General features: G+C 29.5%; 1 protein-coding gene across 2 annotated transcripts in view; it reads right to left on the bottom strand.

The window, feature by feature from the left end:
• The window catches only part of LOC148305034 (protein bric-a-brac 1-like), a 293,766-nt gene that overhangs the window by 5,101 nt on the left and 261,958 nt on the right, over positions 1 to 26,707 (bottom strand). The window contains exons 2-3 of one of the 2 annotated variants that reach the window (XM_088267322.1): positions 3,174 to 3,234; positions 1,912 to 2,175 (exon numbers count right to left, since the gene is read on the bottom strand). In XM_088267322.1, the coding sequence (XP_088123448.1) occupies positions 1,912 to 2,175; positions 3,174 to 3,234 (325 nt within the window). Of the gene's footprint in view, positions 1 to 1,911; positions 2,179 to 3,173; positions 3,235 to 26,707 lie in introns of both variants that reach the window. The other variant, XM_088267321.1, reaches the window with a different exon arrangement.

Here is a 26,707-nt window from a genome sequence, read left to right as displayed (position 1 = left end):
GCGCCATTTTCCTAAAACACTACCTCAAGGGCGTTTCACCGTGATTAAATGGGGGAAAAGGAGATAATGGAAATAATTTACAAAATAAATGCGTTTTAAGTTTTTTTTCTTATGCTCATCTCACTCTCACTATTTGCTGACAACACCTAACTTGCCTGTGACAGGACATTAACTCTGAAAATACCCAGGTTCCCATTTTTTTATTCATCTATGTTGTGATGTAAAAAGGATTTTAAAAAAAAACTAAGGATATTAGAGAGACAATATAGTTACAACGATTAAAGAAAACACTTGTTTTTTACCACTTGAGTTTTATTATAGACTACATGTTTCAGAAGTTAAACTTCCATCATTCAGGTCTGTATAATAACTAAAATATAAAATATAAAATTGTTCTATAAATAAGGAGAGGGGAAAGTAAAGGGAAAGGGTAAGTCAAGGGTCGGAGTTTTAAAACAAAGGAAAAATGGAAAGCAACGGTGAAGAATTTTGAAACAATATATTATTTAGTAAATTATTATTAGAATTTAGGTTTTTTTGGATTTCTAAATTTTTAAGATAATTCATAATTTGGCCTTTATATGGAACAAGGTATAATAATTTTAATTTATGAGAGTGAAATTAGTGATAAGTAACATTAGTTCTGAAACATGTAGTCTATAATAAAACTCAAGTGGTAAAAAACATGTGTTTTCTTTAATCATTGTAACATGTCTTACCACAAAGTTAATGTCGAAACAATAAATAAAATGACAATATAGTTATTGAAAACTTGAGAAGTACCAAATAATTTATTTCAAATTTCATCAAACCCCCGCCAACTAGGTCTTAAAAAAAAACAAATATTTATACAGGTCAAAAATTACTCCATAAAATGGAGAAAATCCCTTATTGTTAATAAGGATTTAGACTCACCCAAAACATTATAAATAAAACAACTGGTCAAATTACAAGCTTTATGAATATTTGAAAATCATATTTTCAGGCGTGTCTTAGTATGTGAAATAATTCGGAAAGAATCATGCAAACGTTTAAAAATAAGGGTCTCCGCTAAAATAAAAAGCCTTCTCAATTCAACCAAAGATGTTGCCGCTTTGTGGTAAGACACTAAATTAAAACACTTGTTTTTTACCACTACAGTCGTTACAAATGTAAATTTGTAACGACTAGTTTTGAAAGCTGCAGATGATTCCATCTACGGCACAGGTTCCAAAACTTTTTTAGTCTGGCGCCCCCCTATGTCAATTCCTCGTCAAAAAAGAATAATTTTCAAAAAAATCCCTTTTTGTTAATCTCAACTAACGTAAAGACACTCATTTTTCATAGCTCTAAAATTGTATAATTCATTTCACAAAAACTATGTTTCAGACATAAATTACCTAAGTTTATTTCAATAAATTTTTTTCAAAATAATTTATTAAAAAAACTTCATAAGTATAACTCATAAAGTACATATTTGCTAACTTTTTTTCATTTTCATATTTTCGTTTTCTGTTAAAATCAAATATTTGTAATTTATATTAGCACTTTTAATCTAATTTTATTTATGATATCTACATATTGTATTCTTGCCAGTGCCCTTTCATTATAACCTAATAAAAATTTACACCCACACACCGGCCATGTCTTTGTGGGATATTTTATTGTATTAATATTAAGTATATATTTTTTGTACATGAATTATAATATATTGTGAAATGCAAAAGAATTTATAATTTAAAAAAGGTATCAATGAAATCGCCAAAATGTCCCATCATAGAAAGACGAAAAAATAAAAATATATGTCTGACTTCAAAGCACTTCTATCTGTCTTTTTGAGCTTCTTATGACCTGTAAAAGTCTTCTAGATGTATGATCTTCTAGATCTCCATGTGTGTGTGAAAAAGTAAATATAATGCTGAAAAGACGCACCTGCTCCACCGTCAGCGCTCGGCCCCAGCATGTTATGGACCCGGTTGGCGTAGAGGACGAAAGTCGGATACGGTATGTCATATTTCCTGGCAGCCTGGGAGAGCGACAGTCCTTCTTTGAGCACGGAGAAGATGGCCTCAGCCATGGTCTCGGGCCTCCAGGACTTCAGCGGGCCGCGCTCGCGGAAGCGCAAGTTGTGCACCAGCGACTGATTAGTGTTCCAGCATTTCTGCCACATGGATTGCAACTGATACTGGTAGCTGTCTGCTGGAATGAATCGGAAATATTTATTTATTTTTAATACGCGACTTAAAAATGTGATGTGTTTCTGTGTAACATACATGATTCTAGTTATCGCGTATGTGTTAGGGTCTCGTAGACAACGCATGCCCAAGTACCCACGAAACAAATGTATAAAATAGTGCCAGCTGTTTTTATTTTATTACAAATATATCATAATCCGCTCAATTATTACACATATAAACAGCTTCAGCTTGGAATCCTTACGTGATTACCTCATCATCATTATATCTAATCTTACCTGAATTCCCAAAACAGAATAGATCCATAGATGTAAGAAAGAGCATACAATCATTAATAAACAATGGAATACGAAATAAATCCAACTAAATCGCAGTAAATTAATTTGCGCAGTATTTTATACATTATAGACACCCTTCACTAATTAGTTAGTTAGTTTTCGTTTTAAAAGTAATAGAATTTGTGTTTAGAAATAGTGTCGAATTATGGAATAAATAACTGTAAATTATGGTATCCAAAAGTATTCATGGTTAAAATAAATTATAAAAAAAAAACTTAAAACTTTATCACGTAAAAACGCTTGAACAGTCGCAAATTTAGACGGAATATATATATATATATATATATATATATATATATATATATATATATATATATATATATATATATATATATATATATATATATATAAATGTATATATTTATATAAATATATATATATATATATATATACATATATATATATATATATATATATATATATATATATATATATATATATATATATATATATATATATATATATATATATATATATATAATGGTTGATCCGCAGCAACCCGCTATGATCGCTTCTTTCATAATGCGGCCTTTCAGTACAGGCCGAGAACATTCGATATTGTAACAAGCCGCATTCGTAAAGCAGTTAGAACATTTTTTAATATTTATGACATATTTTTCCACCGAATTGTGACTTTTACGTCATGATTCGGTAAACTCACCGGCAATCGAAGAAGTAGACGCGCCTCCTAGCCAGACATGGGAGTTCTCCAGTAGCTTGGCCTGGAACAGGGAGAGAAAATGCAAAGTTAGTATGTGAACTATTACCGTGATCCGAATACATTAAAGTAAAAGTTTGGAAACAGATATCGCGGCCAAATGTGTTATTGTTAAGTCGGGAACATTATTATTAATTATTAAATGGATTTAAGGCAGCGTCGGGCATGCTTTGTGTATTCATGATTCATACCATTTTTATGCGATAACGTGTAATGTGAACTCCACACGACATTCAGAGGTAAATTCAAATTAGTTTTGTAATAAAACATACTTTACATTCGATTTGGATCAGTTTACAATACATAAAATGTTTTTAATTTGACCAAAAGTGATTTTTTTATGTTTTATAAAAACGCTACATTATTGTTATAACTAACTGACTAAGCATCACTCTTCTTCCTGCATTCTCTCTTTGCTAACATTCTTCGTCTCTTCTTTATTCATGCATCTGCTCATACATCCCCATCGATTATTTCGACTCCTGGCTTCACCATCGATCACCAGGAAGATCGAGGAAACTTGGTAAAGTTTCCTCGACCTCCCTGCGCTCATAAATTTGATTTACTGTTCTTTCTTCGCTCATTCGTTCCACATATCTAAACTATCTGAACAGATAATGCATATCTCAGCCTTGCATTTTTTCCTTATTTCACCATTCAAACATCTATCATACATCGTCTACCAGCACATTTTTGTTAATAAACAGCCATATTTTAAAGTTAAACTTCCACATTTATCTTATTCTCTTATAATAAACATCTTTCAAATGCAAATTCGATAAAACTGATCTTTTTTAGACATTAAGAATGTAGCTGACTAACTGAACTAGCTAACTGCTAATCATTTTTACTGCCTAAACTGGGGCACTTCACTTCTTTTTTAACTTGTATTTATTTAAATTGTGACAGGAACATTAAAAGCCTCTAAATGTAAATTCACAGTGAAATCGGGATACAATTCGGTTTCAAATTTTCATATAATTTTCGCAATTAAGTTCATAAAATAATATTTCTTTGCATGAGAGGTATATTAGGAAGCCTAGATGCTTCTGTATCAGACCCAGGAATGCGGTTGGGAGAACTTTTAATATAGTACCATTACTATATTGACAATACGCAAAAACAATTAGTCTCTATAATTTATATTTGAAGCAATAACTTTGTGATTTTCATTTTGTACTTAAAATTTTACTTTGTTTTAAAATTACTATAGATATATTATTTTTTGACATCTCATCAAAGATGAAGAAGAATATGGAAGTCTGGGCATTTACGGGGCTTACGACCGTCATAGGCTGGTTTAAGTGATCACTTTACACACGTGTAACATTCACCAATTCTACCCATTATTGACAACCACACTACTCAAATTCTTGGAAGTTCTAAATATATGAACCAATTTAGAAACCTTGTTACTATAGATATTACTATAGATATTACTATAGATATTACTATAGATATTATTACTATAGATATTTGTATGTTACTATAGATATAATTACTAATGATATTTTATTATAACTTAATTATAATATCTTCCGGTCTTGAAGCTAACCGGTAGACATTGTAATTAAGTTATAATAAAATATTTTAAAATGTTTTAAAATAACAAAGTAATATTTTAATTATACAATTGGTTTCAATATGCGTAATTAAAATAGCTAGAAAAGAAATTCAGATCTGTACTTATTTTTATATAATTCATTCCAGCACTGTTAAAAATTAAAAAGCAACCATACGGATAAATGGGTAAAATGAAAAAAGCCTAGCAAAATTATTTTTCAAAGCTCTTTTTGTGTTGAAAATTAACTCTCGATCGCTGTCTTAAACCAGGAAACCACAATCTCAATCAACAAATTTTAATTTAATTTATCCCTCAATTATAATTATTTGCCCGTCGCTAATACGGTAAAAGAATGCATGGTAAGCTAAGGAATTATGCCGCACTGGAGAATACGCCGCAGTAGAATGTAGGGCCCGTTATTATTGTTTATTGCCATCAGATATCAGTGTCACATGGCACAGTATTAGTATTACGTCATATCAGTTTTGTGAACATTATGTGTTGAGCTGAAGATTTAAATAAAAACTTCAAAAATGCTTAAGGATATTTATGTTAATTACTATCAGACGTTTGAATGAGTGACAATTTTTTCAACGCTACTGTTTGGGATAATATGCCTCTAGTAAACTAGTATCCTGATAATGAATGCGGATCGAATGAAGAGATTTTTTAAAACTAAATCTGGTCCAAAACAACTGATTAAAGTATGCAATATGAATCCCCGATTTTAACAGATTGTGCAAAAAGCATGAAATTAAAGTAAATTGTGATCTTAATCCTTAAGTTTAAGCTTAAAAAATAAATACTATTTATTGTAAAATACAATTTATAAGTCTTAATTAAAAAAAAACCATGAAAAAATGTTTGGGTTGCCATATTACTAACACATGTGGCAATATTTGTTTCTAGTGTGATATTATATCATGAGCATATTTTATATTCAAATAATGCTTTGATTCACTCATATAAATCAAAATAAAGTATCCTTTGAAACAAATAAAAAATGCCTTATTTCCTTAGTTTACCTTATGAAGAATTTACTCTCCCGCTGAGAGTGTAATACGTACTCAAAAAACCGCACGGGGAAATATGGTCGTAAAATAAAAATCTCGGGAAATAAAAGTGGAACAGATTGTGAATGTGCGGTTAGCTTTTTTATTACTAGTGTTAACGAAACGTCATCAGCGGTGGTTCCCGGTTGTCTGTAACAGCGATCACTGCCGGTCAAGCACACGCGAGCTTTTCAAAGCTCACGGTATTAAAGGATCATAACGATATAAAAAAAATAGATCGAGAAATAACAATGGAACGATAAAAATATTTCTGTATGCAACGCAAAAAAGCAAAATATCGCCTATACTGCAAAAGAGTCTATCTTAAGAATAGTAAATACATAGTACAATGTGCTGTTTTTTTCTTAAAAATTATCCACATCTTTCTTTCTTTTTTGGATTATTATTGTGTTAGATTTAAGTTTTATCAGATTTATATTATCCACTGACACTTCGTGATGGAATTGCATTTTTAATTTATTATTCGATTAAAACCAATATTTTTAGCTTTTCCACTTTTTTATTTGACCAGCGACCGGGTTTCGTCGTTACCGACATCATCAAACTGGTCTGATGATGTCGGTAACGACGAAACCCGGTCGCTGGTCAAATAAAAAAGTGGAAAAGCTAAAAATATTGGTTTTAATCTAATAATAAATTAAGTTTTATCGACTGAGATTTCGATATTTTTTTTTGGTGATATTCGTATATTTGAGAATAAATACATCTATGATGTATGCATTTCTATCTTGAACTATTGTTTGTATTAACGATAAATTTATTAACTTTACAATTAGGTGTTTTAAAATATTTTAAAAAAATACCCTACGTAGGATTGTTTGCAGTAGTGTGTACCAAAAATCCTAAAATATGAGTTATATACGTAAGAAATATATAGCTCCCTTAAGGCCCAACATATGTACGGTAAATTTGCGAAATAATTTACTTCAAACCCAGGTAACATTTGACGGAAATAATTTTTTTTTCTTAATACGCTGTTTTGAAAATGAAAAAATAAAAAATAATCTAAATTAATACATAGTTTTTAATAGAAAAGAGTTATTTAAAGGTAAAGAGTTAATATATATATATATATATATATATATATATATATATATATATATATATATATATATATATATATATATATATATATATATATATATATATATATATATATATATATATATATATATATATATATATATATATATATATATATATATATATATATATATATATATATATATATATATATATATATATATATATATATATATATATATATATATATATATATATATATATATATATATATATATATATATATATATATATATATATATATATATATATATATATATATATATATATATATATATATATATATATATATATATAGTGAATTGCGAAGTGAATAAAGCATGCATGTAATCAGATGTTATAGATTCAGGGGTCGTTTGATATGCAACATACGATGTACAAGTCGAAGAGATACGAGTAAAATCATTATCTAATAAATATTCGATGGACGGCGGCTAGAACAAAGACATAGAGAATTCGCAAATTATTTGCGCAGAACATACAATATGCACTGCATAACTCATTACAGTGTACGAGTGCATATGAACTGGGTATCGTAATAAAACCATATGAAATACACATGTGAAGAAGATATAATGCAATCTTTATTATATTTATCTTAATGACGAGGATAATCTATTAGTTTTTAGAATAGGTACGTTATCATTTTGTTGATGAATGTCTTTCTAGCGAAATCCATGACGAGGCTTTTATTTACATTGTTAATATCTAGGTATGAATAATAAATCATAATTGCTGGAACGTATATATTTCATAGTTTCCAGGCGAATCGCTGAGGCAACTGACACCTTGGCGCTTCCCACGTGTAAGAAAAGCTCTAAACAAAGTTCCTTTATTTGTCATTCATCAAAATTGGTCAACGATGTATATGGGGATTTCGATATGTTCAACTCGACTTGAATCACTATCATTTCAAGTTGACATTAATATCGTTATTATGTCCCTCGTTACGTATAATTTGTCTTTGACTTGAGCTTTGATATTTCCCCTTTCCCCTTTTCCTCCCTCCCGTCCCTCCTCCAGCTATTTTCACAAATTTAACAATGTGGAATTGGCAATTAGAATCTTACAAGTACTTATATTACGTAATTTGTTTATGCGAATGACTTGATGTTACTGTACTATAAATTAATAAAGCAGTGGAAGTACACGATATTTTGAGTTTAACCAAATCATTGTTCACAACTTGAATTAACATGTCTCGTTCTCCTTCTCTCCATGTTATATCTTTCTTCTCTCTCACGTAACGAAATGTGCTTACTAAATGTTACGCGTCCTTGAAACATCACTCTCAATTCTTGTCTATTTTTCTATTTTTATGCCACCTACTAAGACCATTGTTTTTTTAAAATTAGTATTGACACTGTTTTTTCTTAAATTTCCTTTGGCTCCCTAATATCCTGTGTTTTCGGTCGAGTTTATAGCTTAATAATGTTTGTTTTCCGTTCCACTTCCGAATCATCAACACAGACGGTATTGCTCGATTCGTAACGATTATTTTACCTATGTTAGTTTAGTGATGTTTATTATAAGTCAATAGGGACCAAAATACTTTAATGCAGTTTTCATAGCACATTTAAAGTTTGAATCCATTATAACACGTGCAGAAGTAATTCGCATATGTTGATAAATACACGCGATGGAACTGCTGGCAATTGGCATGGGTGAACTGCGCGGGGCGTTGCCGTCCATGCCCAACCTTGTTCAATACAGATTTAAGAAAAAATATATATGATTTAAATTTTTGTTGTTATTGTTGTTGATTTCAAATAACACTTATTTTTAAAGTTCTTATCAAGGAAAAAAATCCTTTAACCACCCTCATTAATTCCTCTCCTATCCTTCTCCTTCCAGCATAAACTATTTTTTTATACCATACCCTTTTTTTAATAGTCATTATTACATAAATGTGGAGTTGTTTAATTACATAGAAGCCGATCTTACAGAGTACAAGTTGATACAATTCACTATAAACATACATATAAATGATAGATTTCATATTGACAGGGGTGTAAGCAATTTCATAAAATGAAAATAAAGAAATCTAGGATAACATAACAACCTATTAAGGGCTTTATCAATGTGCACAAAAATCAAACGAATTGAATGCAAAGATGCAACCCTTAATCAGGTTTGCATTTTTTACAAAGCTGCAGGTTTCGGCAGCTCAGGTGGTCCATTATTGACAATTTGTCACCAGTTCCTGCCAGAACTACGGGATGCACCCCTTACTTGCGAAGAATGATTGCATAAACATACTCTGCATGATGTTTAGGACCACAGATGATTGATAAGATTGTATCATTACCGTAAAAAATCTTTGAATTATGTAATTATATAAAATACTTCTTTTGTACGTCAAAAAGTTACTATCATTAAATAAATAGAAGTGAATTTCCACAAAAAAATTGAATGGCTTTTGATTGAGTAGCAACCTATCCAGATAATAAGATAACGATAGCTGATTGCAAGGGATGACAAGTATACGAAGGGGGATATGTAGTTATTTATTTATCATGTTTGAATGTAAAATAATTGTGTTCTCTTACGCATACAAACATTTTATTATCATACTTTTTTTGTAGGCCCAAGTTACTAATTATTTAAACAGAAAAAAGAAAAATAAGAGAGTATACATATAAAACGGGGTAGAAAGTACAATTGGAGTGAAGATAGGTTTCAAAAATGGATAGATTAAGATTAAATTTTAAAACATAAAAATAGGAAAGATTAAATATAGTAAAGAGACGATAAGATAAAAAGAAAAAAGGTGTATTTCCCTCATTGACCCTAGAAATCAAAGGATGGAATAAATCCTTCTTTCTTATACTTAACACCACGACACATACAATATAATTCTCTGTGCATCATTGGGTGTAAAGAAAAGATATGTATTTCACGTGTGATATTACCATATTATACCAGTTTGTATTGTTACCATTGGTGGCATGTAACATATAGGACTTGTAAAGTACCGTTAATATTAATATAACACAGCATTAATATATTTATGGCAACTTATTGGTTATAATTAGAAATTTGGCAACATTTGTGCTGAAATTTATGCCCACACTGTTATAATTCGCCTTTAATATTATAATAATTTACAATGTATGTATCCTCTGTAGTCCCAAGAGTAACATAAGCGCGCGTGGATTATATTGTTATATATTGTAAACGCAGAATATAAATTTTATTTCTGACGATGAAAGTTAAAGTTTAGAGTAATTTATATTACACTAAATATTAATTTTACATCGAGAGTAAAAATAAACGGTTTTTCATGTAAAACTTCTAGGCGGAGATTCGACGATCGATAATTGGACGAGAATTGAGAGTGATTATGAAGTACGCGTCAAATTTATAAGGCACATTTCGTTACATAAGAAAGAGAGCTAAACATTCCAACGTCACGGGAGTGGAACAAAAGACAGCGTCGTACCTACATATAAAGCGATAAAATATAATAGTGTCGCGCATACGCGCGGTAAAGATTTACAAATCTAACGCTATATATGAACAGTGAGTTACCTCGCATTTTGTAAGTTATATTATTATTGTAAGATAATTTATTACTGATAAAGCACTTTCTTTGCGAAAATATTGGTCTTTAAAAAACAACAACAGCAAATCGACAAAAGAATCGATGTAATTACATATATATTCCATATTTAAGCTATTACAAACTATTAATATCAGTATTACCAATTGAAGCACCAATAATGTCAGTATATAACTATTTTCATGCAAATTTTGTATTGTTATTTTTATTTTAAGATGCACTCTCTCTCTCTTTATTTTAAAGAAATATCACTTCAGACACGTGTACGGTTCTGCACACGGATTTCTTTTATTAATATAAAGTTATCCTTTAGATTCTATTTTATGTACATTTTATTTTTAATATATATATATATATATATATATATATATATATATATATATATATATATATATATATATATATATATATATATATATATATATATATATTATATATATATAAATATATATATACATATATATATAAACATATATATATATATATATATATATATATATATATATATATATATATATATATATATATATATATATATATATACATATATATATTTATATATATATATATATATATACATATATACATATATATATATATATATATATATATATATATATATATATATATATATATATATATATATACATACATATATATATATATATGTAATAAAATAACTAGGTACTTACCTATACATTTTATTAAGTACCTACAAATAGTACCTACATAAAACAGTTCTACCAACAGATGTCGCATGTCGCATTATTAACTGTCAGAATCAGATAGATAGATAGATAGATAGATATAAAAATTATTATAAAGATAAATTAAGAATAAACTTTAATTACAAAGCAACACATTGTTTATTTTATTATTATACACCCATTTTACATATTATTTACACTTTTCAAAAGGAAAATATTACCACGTTATAAAACGACAATTTTGTTGATTGGAAATGGATTATGAAACATTAGATGTATTAAAACAATTACTACAATATGTTCGGAGTGAGAGAGAAAAATTAGAAGATGATCAAAGAAAACGATTAGAATATAATCAAAGAAGACGTGGAAATCTAAGAACTAGTGATAAAATTAAAGATAAAAGTCCATGTAAGATTTGTGAAAATTTAAATAAGGGAACTCGATATCACCCTGAAGCAACGTGCTGGTTTAAAACAAAGGAGGATGATAAGATTAATAATAAAAATGAAGATTTACAAATTACACGGAAACAGTGCTTGAAGAATGAAAATAAAAATAATGTGGAAAAAATTTATACAAAATATAAAATAAAATATACTCCAGAAAAGAAGAATTTCGAAGCAGATTGTATGAGCAGGAATCCAGTATTAGAATCGAAGGAAAATGCAAATGAACAATTAAAAGTTGTAAATTTGGTTAAATTAGAAGATATTTTAAAAGATCAGAATAAAAATGAAGACATACAAATAACACAGAAACAGTGCTTGAAAAATGAAAATAAAAATAAAGTAGAAAAAGCTTCTACGAAAGATAAAATAAAATATACTCCAGGAAAGAAGAATTTAGAAGTAGATTGTCTAAGCAGGAATCCAGTATTAAAATCGAATGAAAATGCAGATGAACAATTAAAAGTTGTAAATTTGGTTAAATTAGAAGATATTTCAAAAGATCAGAATAAAAATGAAGACATACAAATAACACAGAAACAGTGCTTGAAAAATGAAAATAAAAATAAAGTAGAAAAAACTTCTACGAAAGATGAAATAAAATATACTCCAGGAAAGAAGAATTTAGAAGTAGATTGTCTAAGCCGGAATCCAGTTTTAGAATCGAATAAAAATGCAGATGAACAATTAAAAGTTGTACATTTGGTTATATTAGAAGATACTTTAAGAGATCTGAATAAAAATGAAGGAATTCAAAAGAAAAAAACAAATGGATTGAGAAAAACTGTGTCTACTTTAAAAGGGTCAAGAAGAAAAAAAAAATACAAAAAAAGAAAAAAAAAGAACGAATTAAAACAAGGAAAATCTAATAATGACTGGATTAGAGACAGGAAAATAGCGCTTGAAAATACAATAAAATCACATAATTACAATAAAACATTATTTGACAAAAATAGAATAGGGTGCGAATTCAACGTAGGAGACATGGTGTATGTGGAAAATGGAAACAAGCTAAACAGAAAAAAATTGGATGAACTAAAAATTGGACCTTATAAAATTATTGAAAAAATTTCTAACTCAATATACAGAATTGATACAGGTCACAAAAAAATAAAATCAAACCTTTATCATATCACTAAACTTATACCAGTCCCTTCACTACAAGAAGATGATCCGGAGGACGAGTGAAAATTTTACTATGAATTTTCATCCCCAAGGGGGGAGATGTAATAAAATAACTAGGTACCTACCTATACATTTTATTAAGTACCTACAAATAGTACCTACATAAAACAGTTCTACCAACAGATGTCGCATGCGTCACTCAGAAGAAAACAAAAGACTTCCGATAATATTATTAACTGTCAGAATCAGATAGATAGATAGATAGATAGATATAAAAATTATTATAAAGATAAATTAAGAATAAACTTTAATTACAAAGCAACACATTGTTTATTTTATTATTATACACCCATTTTACATATTATTTACACTTTTCAAAAGGAAAATATTACCACGTTATATATATATATATATATATATATATATATATATATATATATATATATATATATATATATATATATATATATATATATATATATATATATATATATATATATATATATATATATATATATATATATATATATATATATATATATATATATATATATATATATATATATATATATATATATATATATATATAAATATATATATATATATATATATATATATATATATATATATATATATATATATATATATATATATATATATATATATATATATATATATATATATATATATATATATATATATATATATATATATATATATATATATATATATATATATATATATATATATATATATATATATATATATATATATATATATATATATATTTATATGTACATATTCTTATTATTTATTTATATAAATGTCATATTAAAACCACCATAGATTTTTATTTAAATATTAAAATTTATGCAATATATTTTCAATGCAGAGTGTCTCACGAAGACGACTGTGAATGAAGTTGTACAATGTTGAATTAAACACTGGCATCTCTGACTCGATAATTTCAGACCACTGGGCTGGAAAGGTGGGAGAAAATTAACATATCTCTAATATAATTTGCATTTAAAAAATTACTTAATAGATTTTTTCTTGAATGTTTTTCGCAGATACTTTGTGGCACATTTCATAAACATTATAAAATAAAACAGTTTCGTTTTAACCACTTTTTATTGGTACACTTTATCCAACCGGTTAAAAATAACATTTAGGGGTTTATAAATCATATTTTTTAAATCGTATTTTCATAAATATATATAAATATATATATATATATATCTATATATATATATATATATATATATATATATATATATATATATATATATATATATATATTTTCATATGGTGTACGTAATGTATTTCTGTTTTAGAATTTAGTACATAAACCCTGATGATGACAAGGTTCTTGTCGAAACCGGTTGAATAAAGTGTGACAATAAAAAGTGGTTAAAATAAAGTTGTTTTATTTTATAAAGTTTAAAATATATTTTTTTTTTTGATAACTAGTAACTAAGATTTTATTTTGAATTGAAATATATTTAATTTTTGTTTTTCGTCAATACGTTAAAACACGTTGATTATTTACAAAATCAAACAATTGGATTCTAAAATTAATTGTCTTTTATTTCATTACATACTAGTTTTGAAAACCACAGATATTTTCAACGACGTGTGATTACAAAAACTAACTAGCAATAAAATATTCGGGTTTATATTAAGGAGGATGTTAAATTGTTTAATAGGAACAAATACGTTGATGTATTTTGTAAAAGCATTATTAATTTATGTTTTATGATAATTTAAAATTTCACGTATTTCTTAATTAGTGGTATGATACAAATCGATATGTAATTCAACAAAGTTAATGCCAAATCGATAATAACTAATCGTTCATTACAGAAAAAGTATTTGAGTTTAAAAAAGTAAGTATTGCATGCAATATCTGCATTCGTGATGTAACTATTCATACGTTATGTAACAGAGAACGAATATTACTGAAATTCTCTAGTATCCTGCATACTCGTATATGCCATATCTCATATAAACTCAACAACAAAAAATCTTTTTAAGTGCCGATATAAAAAGCTCCTACGAAAGCTCGTTGCATTTTAATTAAAGTTTTTTTTCAAAACAAAGAGAAAGTATTATAAACCTACAAGAAAATAAATCCTTAAACATATCTGTAAATTTCATATTTATTTTCAGTAACAAATTAGGACTGATAAATAATCATTATATTTTGACAATTCTAAGGGACTACAAAATTAATCCGTGACTCGTAAATGAATTGAAAAATAATTATTACGACCCAATGAAATGTTTCTAGTTTGAAAATCAATTTTATGAATTTTAAAATGAGTTTTTTTTAAAAATAAATTGAGTTATATTTTGTTACGTTTATGCAACCTGATATTAGATATGATACCTTAAAAAATATATACTTTATTGCCGGTTAAACTATGCGGGTAATTCTTTTAAAGAAAAAAAGGACGTACCTTTGTTTAATGAAATTATAGAGAGTTGTATAAATTTAAAATTTTGATTCAAAGTTTCTCAGAATTTTACCTTAAAAAGGCGAAGGAAAATTTAATATAAAATGTTAAATAAAAATATGCCTTGGTTATAAAAATAACAGCGTTTTGGAAAAATTGTAAAAATTAACGATTTCTATAACAGTTTTTAATATGTTCAACTTTTTAAGCGAGACTAGCTTTGCAAAGCTACACTTGAGTGTGCGAAAGCTTTCCGAAATAAAAAAGTGACGTTAATTTTCATTTAATTCGAATAATTATCCGTTAAATATAAAATCTGATGTGTAATATATGTATAGCTGCACAATTTAAATTACACCACAAAGACGAATCCTGTATTATGAAAACAAATTTATAAATACCTAACTAACCACTACGCCGCTTCCCCACAAAGGTAGGCAGAGAGAAAGAACGCCGCATCACTCTGTCTTTGGTAACATTTACCTCCTCTTCCACATTTATGCATTTCCTTATACATACCGTCGATGACTCCTGACCTGACCGCTTTCAAGTATACGACATACTTGATCATGTTAATTTTTTTCGGTGTTCCACTGCTTCTATTTAAAACCGCATTTGCCTCATAAATTTGTTTTACCTTTTTTCCTCACTCATTTGTTCCACATGTCCAAACCATCTCAAACACCTTTCTTAATTTTGTCGATAATACTTATCGCAGACTTGCATTCTTTCCTTATTACACCATTCGAACATCTATCACACATCTTTTTTATGATAAATATTATTTTTAACAACTGTTTTTATTATCTGGCTACACCCGTGATTTTGCTTATTTTAATATATTTTTAAATAAAGAAAAAGAAAAATATTCAAAAATAAATAGGTAAAAACTAGTAGGATAATACTGTAGCTAAAACGACAAGGGAATATGGGTAGCTACTCGTTAATTGTTATTTCTGTATTCTCTCTAACTAGCAAAATCTGGATTAATGAAGTTAGTGCATTCGTTAAAAGGGGTTTTGTAAAAATGCATTACATATTTTCGCTAAAAATTCGAAGTAATCTCCAACCCTTCACGTTTTGGTTATCGTTTCGACAAACACGCTTTTGTTAACCAAGCATTTGTGAGTTTCTCAAATGAATGACTTTTGCATAAAACAACATGGGTTTGTTATTTCGAATGCTTAGCATAATTTACATGTATGTATGTAAATTCCTCAAAATTACTAGTTTCCAACCTAAAACGTCGTACTTTACTTGTAAAAAATAAATAAATCGTGAATTCAACTTGAGTAAGTAAATAAGGAGAGGAGACTGCAAATATCGGCAGACATTTTTGATTTAATATATTAAGTATATTAAAATAATATGAAGTAAATTAGATTTTTTTACAAGGCATCAGGTTCGTGTCGCCCAGGACGACCACTACTGACAATTCGTCGGCAGTTCTCGTCAGAACTTCGGGACGTGGATCTGACATGGGAGGATGCAAGGGAGGTAGCTGGCAGCCGACAGAAAAGCCTGGAGACAGTTTGTGGACTCCATATGATCCACCTAGGAAGCGGATATGGTTTAATTATTAAATTATGTTTATTCTTCGCAGTATTAAATGTTTGAAGCTTTAAAATCAGTATTATTAAATCAATGTGGGCTGCCGTAATCAAATGCTCTAATCAAATTTGAAAATGATAAAGTGGTATTTTTTAATTTATTTTATAAGATTAAAAACTTGGAACGATAAAGATTTTAAAATAGTGGCCAGGCTAAAAGTTGGAATAATCGGAGATGTGAAATGTGAAACGGAGTATGATTATTTTGCAAAGACAGATTGTTGTGGGGTTCTATTCTCTTTACCTGCGCCCGCGGGAAAGCTGCGTGATTGTTATATGATATTCTATATGAAGCATAATGTAACATGGGTGTAAAGATTAATAATAATTAATATGGGTGTCGGGTTGTGGTCCCGTGGTTAGTGTCGCGGACTCTTAAGTCCGAGTTTCTCGGTTCGAATCCACTCTACCACAATTCAATACCTATTTCTAATAATGAGCCGCTTAGGCTCACATAAATAGTATGAAATTGAAATATTTGTGTAAATAATAAAAAAAACACAAATATTTCTCTTTAAAAAATATATATATTATATTCGACTCATTTTATGATAGAACGAGTATTAAAAAAAAGATACCTTTATTAAAAAACAGTGGCTTGAGTGTCCATAAGGAACGCGTCTAGTTTGTTTTTATATTTCTACCGTTCTCCTATACGCAATGCTTAAAAAAATTATGGAAAGATGCTTAATTTTATGGTAAATGCTGAGAACTTTCTCGGTAAGGATTCAGATCAATAGAACTGCTACTTCTGACTGGCATTTTTGCACAATAACTTAATATATAATTATACGCATATGAACATTTAAAAATTGTACATGTCTTTATAGGTCTACCACATGGTTCTTTCTCCTGTCAATCAACGTGAATATAGGAGTAGGTGTACATACGTAGTAAATCGACCGGGCGTGAACTTGATGAAATCGTTTAGAGCGGTAGGGAGAATTAGTTTGCATTGCTGACAACAGAGTGCAGCATTATGTAAAGACGAAAGGTGCCCATATTTACTTCACAGGGCAATTTTTTACAAGTTGACTAATATTTGAAATGGTCTTATTTTCAGGAAAAACGTACTAACTTTGAATTTCAGAGGATTTAAAACTAACGATATATTTTTTAAATTATTCGTTTTAGAATGAGTCCAAATCCTTGTCCACAAATATGGGTTTTAAGGATTTGGACCCAAAACGCTGTGAATAAAATAACAATAACTTTAAAAATAAGAGTCTCTTCTATATAAAAAGCTTACGCAAATCAACCAAAGATGCTGCCACAAACTCATACACGAAACGATATCGCTCACTCCTTTCCAGAACGTCATAAGTCAAAAATCGTCAATTTTCAGTTGTGCATGTTTTCGGAATGCCTAGAAAATGTACTTTATCTCAGTAAAAGAATTTTATTTTTAACTTTATATTTACCCGCTACAGGGCAGAAAGTGTTGTTTTTGTATTTTGAAGAAAAGGTATTGTTTAATTATTATTTTTAAATAAACTAAATATTTTTCAAATGGAGAAAAATCCCTCAGGTTATGCCCTAAAACATATGTTGCACAGTAAGAAGTTCAATAAGTGGTTTGATATTTATTTTTAATACATTGTGTTATATTTTTAAACTTTAAAAACGTTCTTCTGAAAAATCGAGTTTTTTGATTTATGACGTTATTGAAAGGAGTGAGCGATATATGAAATATTTGATATTTATATGCATGAGTTCTAAAAAAATAGTAGTGTGGTTGACAAGCATGCATATAATGGTGAATTTAACACATGTATAAAATGATTTATACATGTGTTTAATACATGACAATTATAAATGAACAACCAACCATCAAGCAGAGAAAGCTGATGTACTTCGGACACGTCATGAGAAATGAAAAATACCGTCTTCTCCACCTAATCATGCAAGGAAAGATTGAGGGGCGAAGAACTCAAGGACGCCGAAGGACATCATGACTGAAAAACCTAAGACAATGGTTTGGCAGAAGCACCAAATCTCTGTTCCGAGCTGCAGCATCTAAAGTCAAGATAGCCATGATGATCGCCGATCTTCGTTAGAAGTGGCACAGAAAGAGAAATTATGAATGTACAATATAAAATATTATGTTTATACACGACAATTTTAAACCAGCCCATAGGGGCTGGATAAATTGTAAGCCCTGTAAATACTTAGACTTATATGTTAATTGTTAAAATGTTTTTTTTTCTTAAATTTGTATATAAATAATATTTTTTGTACATTATTATTATTTATGTTATAAAATAGTGATCAATAAAAAAAATATTTGGAAAAATAATGTATAAAAAATAAAAAAAGGAATAATAGCATTGTCCAATTATTTTTAACTAAAAAATGACATTCGTATTTTCCAATCATTTCCTCTTGAAAAATTAACTAACCATCACGTCGCTTCCCCGCAGGGGTAGGCAGAGAGAATAGAACGCCACACCACCTTGTCTTTGCAAACATTCTTCGCCTCTTCCACGTTCATGCATCTCCTCACACACACCCGCCGATTGTTACGACTCCTAACCTGACCACTTTCAAGTATTTGGCAAACCTGATCGTGCCATGTTTTTCTCGGTCTTCCTCTGCTCCTTTTCCCACTTACATTATAAAATTGCCTCATAAATTTGTTTTACCGTTCTTTCCTCACGTATTCGTTCTACATGTCCAAACCATCTCAACACATCTTTCTTAATTTTATCGATAGTGCTTATCTCAGCTTTGCATTCCTTCCTTATTTCACTATTCGCACATTCTGAAAAAATTATGACTTTTAAAATTAAACCGTTGATACGACGACATAAAACTAGATCAAATAATTACACTTGGACAATAACAAAATAAGGGTTCGTACTCGGTGATACGTCGGTGAAGCCGCGAAACGGCACCCTTCCGCCAGCAGATGTCACGAGGGCGCTAATGACCCCACGAGCGCCACTCGGCGGTCGGGGGTGAGCCTTGCCACTGCGGGCCGTGAACGACCCGGCCTGCGCCGTTCTCCGCAAAGAATTAAATAGCACACTTGTTACAAGAGCTCACGACCAAGTACGGAATATAATTGTGTCGCCTGCTTTCAAAACCCGCCAGATCCAATTTTTTAAGATTTTAAAATAAATACTCTATCGGAATCCCAATTGTGGGTTTTATTGTTTAAAATATTTATATGCTTGTGAGTGTTTCGTGTTTTTTTTAATACTGCAAAAAATTGGAACATTCTCTGTTTCATAATATTTTATCCAAAGATCTTTTAAACATAAATGTTACCCGGAGAATTATGAATTTTTTGGAAAATCGACTTGCATGGATCTAGCGGATTTTGAAAGTAGGCGACACAATTATTCTTTTTTACACTGAATTTTCTCTCGGGGTGCCCATTCACCGTAAACATACAAGCGTATATCTCGTTTCAATTGTGGCAAACAATTAAAAACTACCATTTTTTTTTGAAATTCAGGTTTTTTATATAAAAATACTGTCGAGAGTTAGTATCCACCGTACATCAAATATGACAGTTAAAGATTTTATTTTGATTTTACTAAGATACGTATATAATACTATTGTATTTATTTAAATATTATGTGTATTTATTATCGTTTTTAAAATAAAAATATCATGGCTAGTTAACATCCGCCGTACTTCAAATAATAACAGTTTATTATTTATATTTATTTTACGAAAATACACAATCATCTTCTTCATTCTTCGAACCTTCATCCGCACCCAACGGTGCATAGGGCACTTCATCACCTAAATGCAGTTGAACGTTAACACTTGAAGGAAATGTCGAAAATCAGCCCTCCGCTTTAGGTACCAGTTCAGAGTACCTACTATTAAATAAATAACAGACTGAAAAAAATCACTTTTATTTTTTACATAATAATATATAGTTTTAAACAATTAAAAATTATTGTGATTACTTACATATGTCGTTTGTTGTTTTGTGTTAATCGAATAGCGGGCATATATCTAATATTTTAGTTATCAACAACCATTAATATCAGTATTACCAATTGAAGCACCAATCAATGAGAGTGTAAATATTGAATAAACAAAATATTTTTCTTGCAAATTTAAAATAGTTTTTTTGAGATGCTCTCTCCCAGTCTTCGACGTTTATACCTCTCATTCTTTGTTTGGTGAAATATTTCTCTTCTATCACGTGTACGGTGCTAAAAGGGTATTTTTTTATATCGTCATTTTTATTATTATTATTTTCTTTTAAATAAAAACGGTATTTAATTTAATATAAGCTCTTCGATTTCATCAGCATTTCATACCAAAATAAATCATTGAAACTTATTATTTAATAAATGTTAATAAATCTTGCTTTTCACGTTCGTTTAATTACCGTGGTAGCAGCTATGATTAAAGTAAAAAATATTTAATGGGCTCACTCGGCTACAATAAAATATATCATTAAAATAATTTGGTACTAAAAAAATACTAACCATCCTATGATTATACAATATTTTATTTCCCATCGTTATGATATTTTATCTAGAATAAATGTATTTATGTTATTTCTCATTATTATCAAAAATGACTGAATTTTTATAAGGAAGGTTTTTACATCTTTTGGTCAAAAGATGTAAAAACTTTGATTGTTATGCAATTAAATTGTTTACCCATCTTCCATTATTCATAAAGTCATGAAAAAATGTTTAAAAGAGATAATATATTTAATAACGAAGAAGTATTAACAAAGTATTATAAGTCATAATAAGTAATGTATAAGGGAGGTGGGTAGATCTGTAATTGAACGTATTATTCTGCCATGTCGTATTTCATTGGATGTCGTTTACAATTTTCTTTCATATAATTTTATAAATAAGTGACAAAAACTCAGTGTTGTAATTTGAAATTATGTGCATGATGAATTGTAAAAAAATATAATTAAAAAATAACGAACAAGGCGCGTCTGTAGTGGTAGGCAAATAGAATAAAACGCCACACCACTCTGTCTTTGCAAAACATTCTCCGCCTCTTCCACATTTATGCACCTCCTCATACACACCCGTTGATTATTTCTACATTCAAGAATTGGACAGATCTGATCAAGTTTTCATGGGTTATCCTCTGCTCCTTTTTCCAACTAAATTCACCTCATAAACTTGATTTTTTCCCCTTCTTTTTAATCATTCCTTCCACATGTCCAAACAATCTTCATTACACCTTTCTAAATTGTATCGATAATGCTTATCTCAGTTTTGCATTCTTTTCTTATTTCACCGTTCGATTCTCTGAGGGATCACATTTCGACTGCATTTATTCTACTTTCATCCTTATTTCGCCAACTCTTTGCTTCACATTAATTTATTAAGGTTGGAACCAGGACTCCGTAATGTATGGTGTAATATGATTATTTATATAGTTTATAGGTATGTTTACATAAATATATTTGTAGATATGTTTATGTAAAGGAAGAGCTTCACGTTACCGGATGTATCGGTATATTTGGGACGAATTTATGCGACTAGTAATAATGTAAATCCACGTATTAAACCGTCCGTAAGTGTTTCACAGTAATTTAATAACAACGATTGATTTACGATACTTCCTCGAAGTTATTACGAAGAACGAACGAAAATATTCCGGCCGAAAAGCGTACAAAAAGCCTTTTATTGAAACGTCAAATAAATTTTAAAAATAACGAATAGCCCATTACTTAATTAAATAACTACACGCTCTATTTACGAATATTTCATTACAATCCATTATGCGATAGAAAATAAATCTAGTTTTCGTGAAAAATGAAAAATAAAGGAGCCTAACGGGCTTAATTTATAGAATTGGATCCGTTCCGTGTTAGCAGCCAGTAACACATAATACAAATAAATGAGTAATGCAAAATATCACATCGGTCGGACTGATAAAGTATAAGGATGAGTTATTTTCGACGGAAAGCGTGTTCGCACAGCGCCAGCAGTCTATGTACTAGAATTTCCAAAATGTGAAAATGTCCAGAAAGAAAAAAACATCACGATTTTTAGTCCGAGTCACTGCGGAGAGCAACCCGAACACAACGAAAACCGAGAGAGCATTTAACTGTCAGCTTTTATCGACCCGATGTATTTATATCGTGTTATTATAATAATTGCATTTTATTCGAAATCTTTCATGCCGTATCGTCTGATTTATGAATACCTTAGTATTATAGCGAACAATAAATCTGTATCTTCATTTGAAACATAAAATTACTGTGGGACACGGAATAAAATACAATAAATCTCATTTTAAAATAAAACTTTAACTTTTAACCTTCTTCGATAATTGTAGGCATTTTCGTTTATAACAGCAAGCGTAGGAATTACAGTGGATGATATGGATACATTTTTCTTATGAGATAATAATAGTGGTGATCGTATATTTATATCGAAAATTACGGTCAAAGGCTAGGAGATATATTATATACAACGTCTAAAGTTCAGTGAGCCTCAATTATACTAAAAACTTGGAAAGAATCAACATTCAGAGAACGCGTACCAAGGACCAAATAAAGGAATTAAACTAACGGTGGATGGAAAATACAACAAAAACAAATTATCATTAAAAAGAACTCAACATGTGTATATGTCGCATATTAAAAGCATTACTAACTTTGTGGTATGGTAATATAACTCTCTCCTTATCATTCATCGTTCACTCTGTTTTAGAACTCAATATCGATGAAGAAGAATATGGAAGTCTGGGAATTTAGTACACCAAAAGAGTGACCAGATGAGTTCCAAAATTTTAAAAACTATCAATATTGTAGTAGAATACTGATTATCACACGTGTATAAAGTGATCACTTAATCCAGCCTGTGACGATTCATAAGCCCCATAAAAACCCAGACTACTTTATTTATTCAAATTCTTTAACATTCATGTTGATATGTCAAAATTTGAAAATTGAAACACAGGTAAGTGAACAAGGATTTGGACACATCCAAAACGTTATGAATGAAATAACTGGTCAAATTGTAAGCTTCATAAAAAATGAAAGCATGATTTCAGGCTTGGAAGTACAAAAGTGAAATAATTCGGAGAGTATTACATACCTACATTTAAAAAAGGTTCTCTCCTAAAATTAAAAGGTTAAATATTTATATTTATTGCATACATACATGTATACGATTTTGTTGCGACGATAAAAAGTTTAAAAAAGTGATAAAAGTCAATTGAAATTTACTAACACGTTATTTATCGACATCGATATACCGTTCATGATTCCAACCCTGGGAATAGAAATCCAGCCAACCTATTTCACTTATACACTTACGCTGTCTTCGGTAATTGCAGTTTACATACGTAATTACCCATACTATAAGCCCTGAGAACCTGGAATAAGCTCTATACATACATACTAGAGCTTTGTATTATTAAAATATATTACCGTACAATGTACGCAATTATTAAACCTTATGTCTTTTGTATGTGTGGAGGCCCTCACCAAAAAGTTATATTTCCAATATTGCACAAAAAATCCTTTAATTTCAAATCTGTTCCGTTTACTGTATCCAATCGAAAGCTTGATTGAAGCTGCGACAAAACGTGACCAATCCTGTGTTAAACCAATATAACATCATTAAATCGCATCAAAACGTAACAATTTCACAAGCTAGAATTCCTGATTACTTTAAATCATTTATTAAGGAAATGTAACGTTTTGGTGAGGATCTCCACATATGGACTTAATACAAGTAAAATATTTTTACATGCGTTGTAATATAAATATAATTGGTACGACATTTTTCCGGAAAAGATCTATGGATATACATCCAAATACTTCTAGAAACAGAATCCAATTATAATAAATACAAAAAAATGAGATACACGTAACATATTCATATTCATACGTTTATAACAAAAAACTCGAGTGAATTTTTCTTAAAAGGTCCATTGTAGTCTTTGATTATTCAGTACGTACATGCTTCTAACCACATATGATGGTGCATAGCTCACTGCATTGTTGATTAAACGGTGGATAGGTGATTAGTTTCTTACTTTTAAGAAAAAATAATGATAAATTTTATTCGACCAAGAATCGAACATGGGACCCCATATATAATAGTTGCACGTATTTTTTTTTAAACTATCAACTAACTAACTTACTGACTAACCATCACCCCGCTTTCCCGTAGATGTGTGCAGAGTGAATAGAATGCCCCATCAATAAGTCCTTGTTCTATGTGATGAACGTAAAGTGGTTAATGTTTGGAGGTGGATCAAAGAGTTAGCAAAGTATGAAAGTAGACTGAATACAGTCGAAATGCATTTTATCAGACAATTGTGCGAAATCAAAGCAGAAAAAGACCAAGGAAAACTTGGCATAATCAAGTATTTCAAATACTTGAAAGTGATCAGGTTGGGGATACGTATTAAGAGATGCATGGTTTTGAAAGGCAGATTGGTTGGCATTCCATTATTTCTGCCTTCCCCCGCGGGGAAGCAGCTTGATGGTTACTTAGTTGATTGGTTAGTTTATAAGAAAATGGCTAAAAATTGTTACAAAAAAATAGCTGAGTATGTAAGATAAATCGTTCAACTGGCGTAGTACTGAGTAAGAACATTGGAAAAAATATTCGGCTGTAGTTAGGTGGTCGTAGGTGGGCAATTTGTGGCATCGCGTCGCGTCGCACCGCGCCGCGCCGCGACGCCTCGCCGGAAGAGCCGGCGTCTCGTCCATATAGCGGCGCTTCTTTGATCTGGGCGCTCGGTTAGGCCGCTAAATAAAGCTTCCGACTCATTAACACGCAGTTATGTTAAAGAGACCGCACCGATAATGAAATGGATTATTGTAATAATATTTATAATGCTTGGGCCCAGTCTTTCATCTTACTGGCGAACGTCTTTCGCGGAATTATTACGGTTTTGTTGCGTTATAAAACGTATACATACACGCAAACATAAATACAAACACGTACCTACCTACATTTCAACGAGAACACCGTATTTTCTGATCGATATTTAACCTTTGAGTCTTCGTACCTGATCTGACCCGGACCGAAGGCAGGTTATAATATTTATTTTATATTTTTAAAGGAATAACCCGCAAAGCTTTTATTAGAAGCTTGTCTGCAGGTAGAATATTAAGGATAGGGAAGTTGAATGTGAAAAGCACATTACAAATACAGAGACCGATTAAAAATAAATCTGTCTTGAATTTCATAATACTCTTGTTGTTAAATAATGATACATTTATTGTGAAATAATAAAACTCGTATTATACAAAAATAAAACTTATTATAAAATAAAAATACAAATTAAATTAAAGTTTTATACTGATTATTGGTGGAACTGCATTTTATGTATAACAATAAAACAACAACTGTTTTATATTCTTTAATATATTTTTATTTTATTTGACCAGTGAGCCGGTTCATCGCTATCGACATCATCAGACTGATAGGAAGGTGAGAAAGACCAAGTACAAATTGACATTACTAAATATTTTAATTACTTGAATGTGCTAAGGTAGTAACTTTGATTTTATTAACTTTGTTTCACAAATATTTTTTTTTAATTATATCAGACACTGGATTATTCATATTACGGATGAGATGTAAAAATTATAGGTGTCTCAACTTGATATAAACATCTATCGCTATTTTTGTATGAAGTCCTGGCGTTTGGCTTTGGTCAAATAAAGCAAGTTTTATACATTTTTAAAACTTCACAAAATTTTCAACTGATGGCATCACAATCAGCCATACTTCCAAATCTATTACAATTGTGAAAAGTACTCAAGGTTATTGCATTTACTTATACAGGTTTAAAAAAATGCATTTTGAATATTTAATAATGGACTTGAATGATGAACATTACACAAGTGTTATGTAATTTAACTATTGTAATTACAT

Source organism: Brachycentrus maculatus, unplaced genomic scaffold (assembly GCF_059751285.1).
Source record: "Brachycentrus maculatus isolate JH-2025_06_01 unplaced genomic scaffold, ASM5975128v1 h1tg000292l, whole genome shotgun sequence".
NCBI lineage: Eukaryota > Metazoa > Arthropoda > Insecta > Trichoptera > Brachycentridae > Brachycentrus > Brachycentrus maculatus.
The sequence above is the reverse complement of the archived record's forward strand: the minus strand, read 5'-3'. Positions and strand labels throughout refer to the sequence as shown.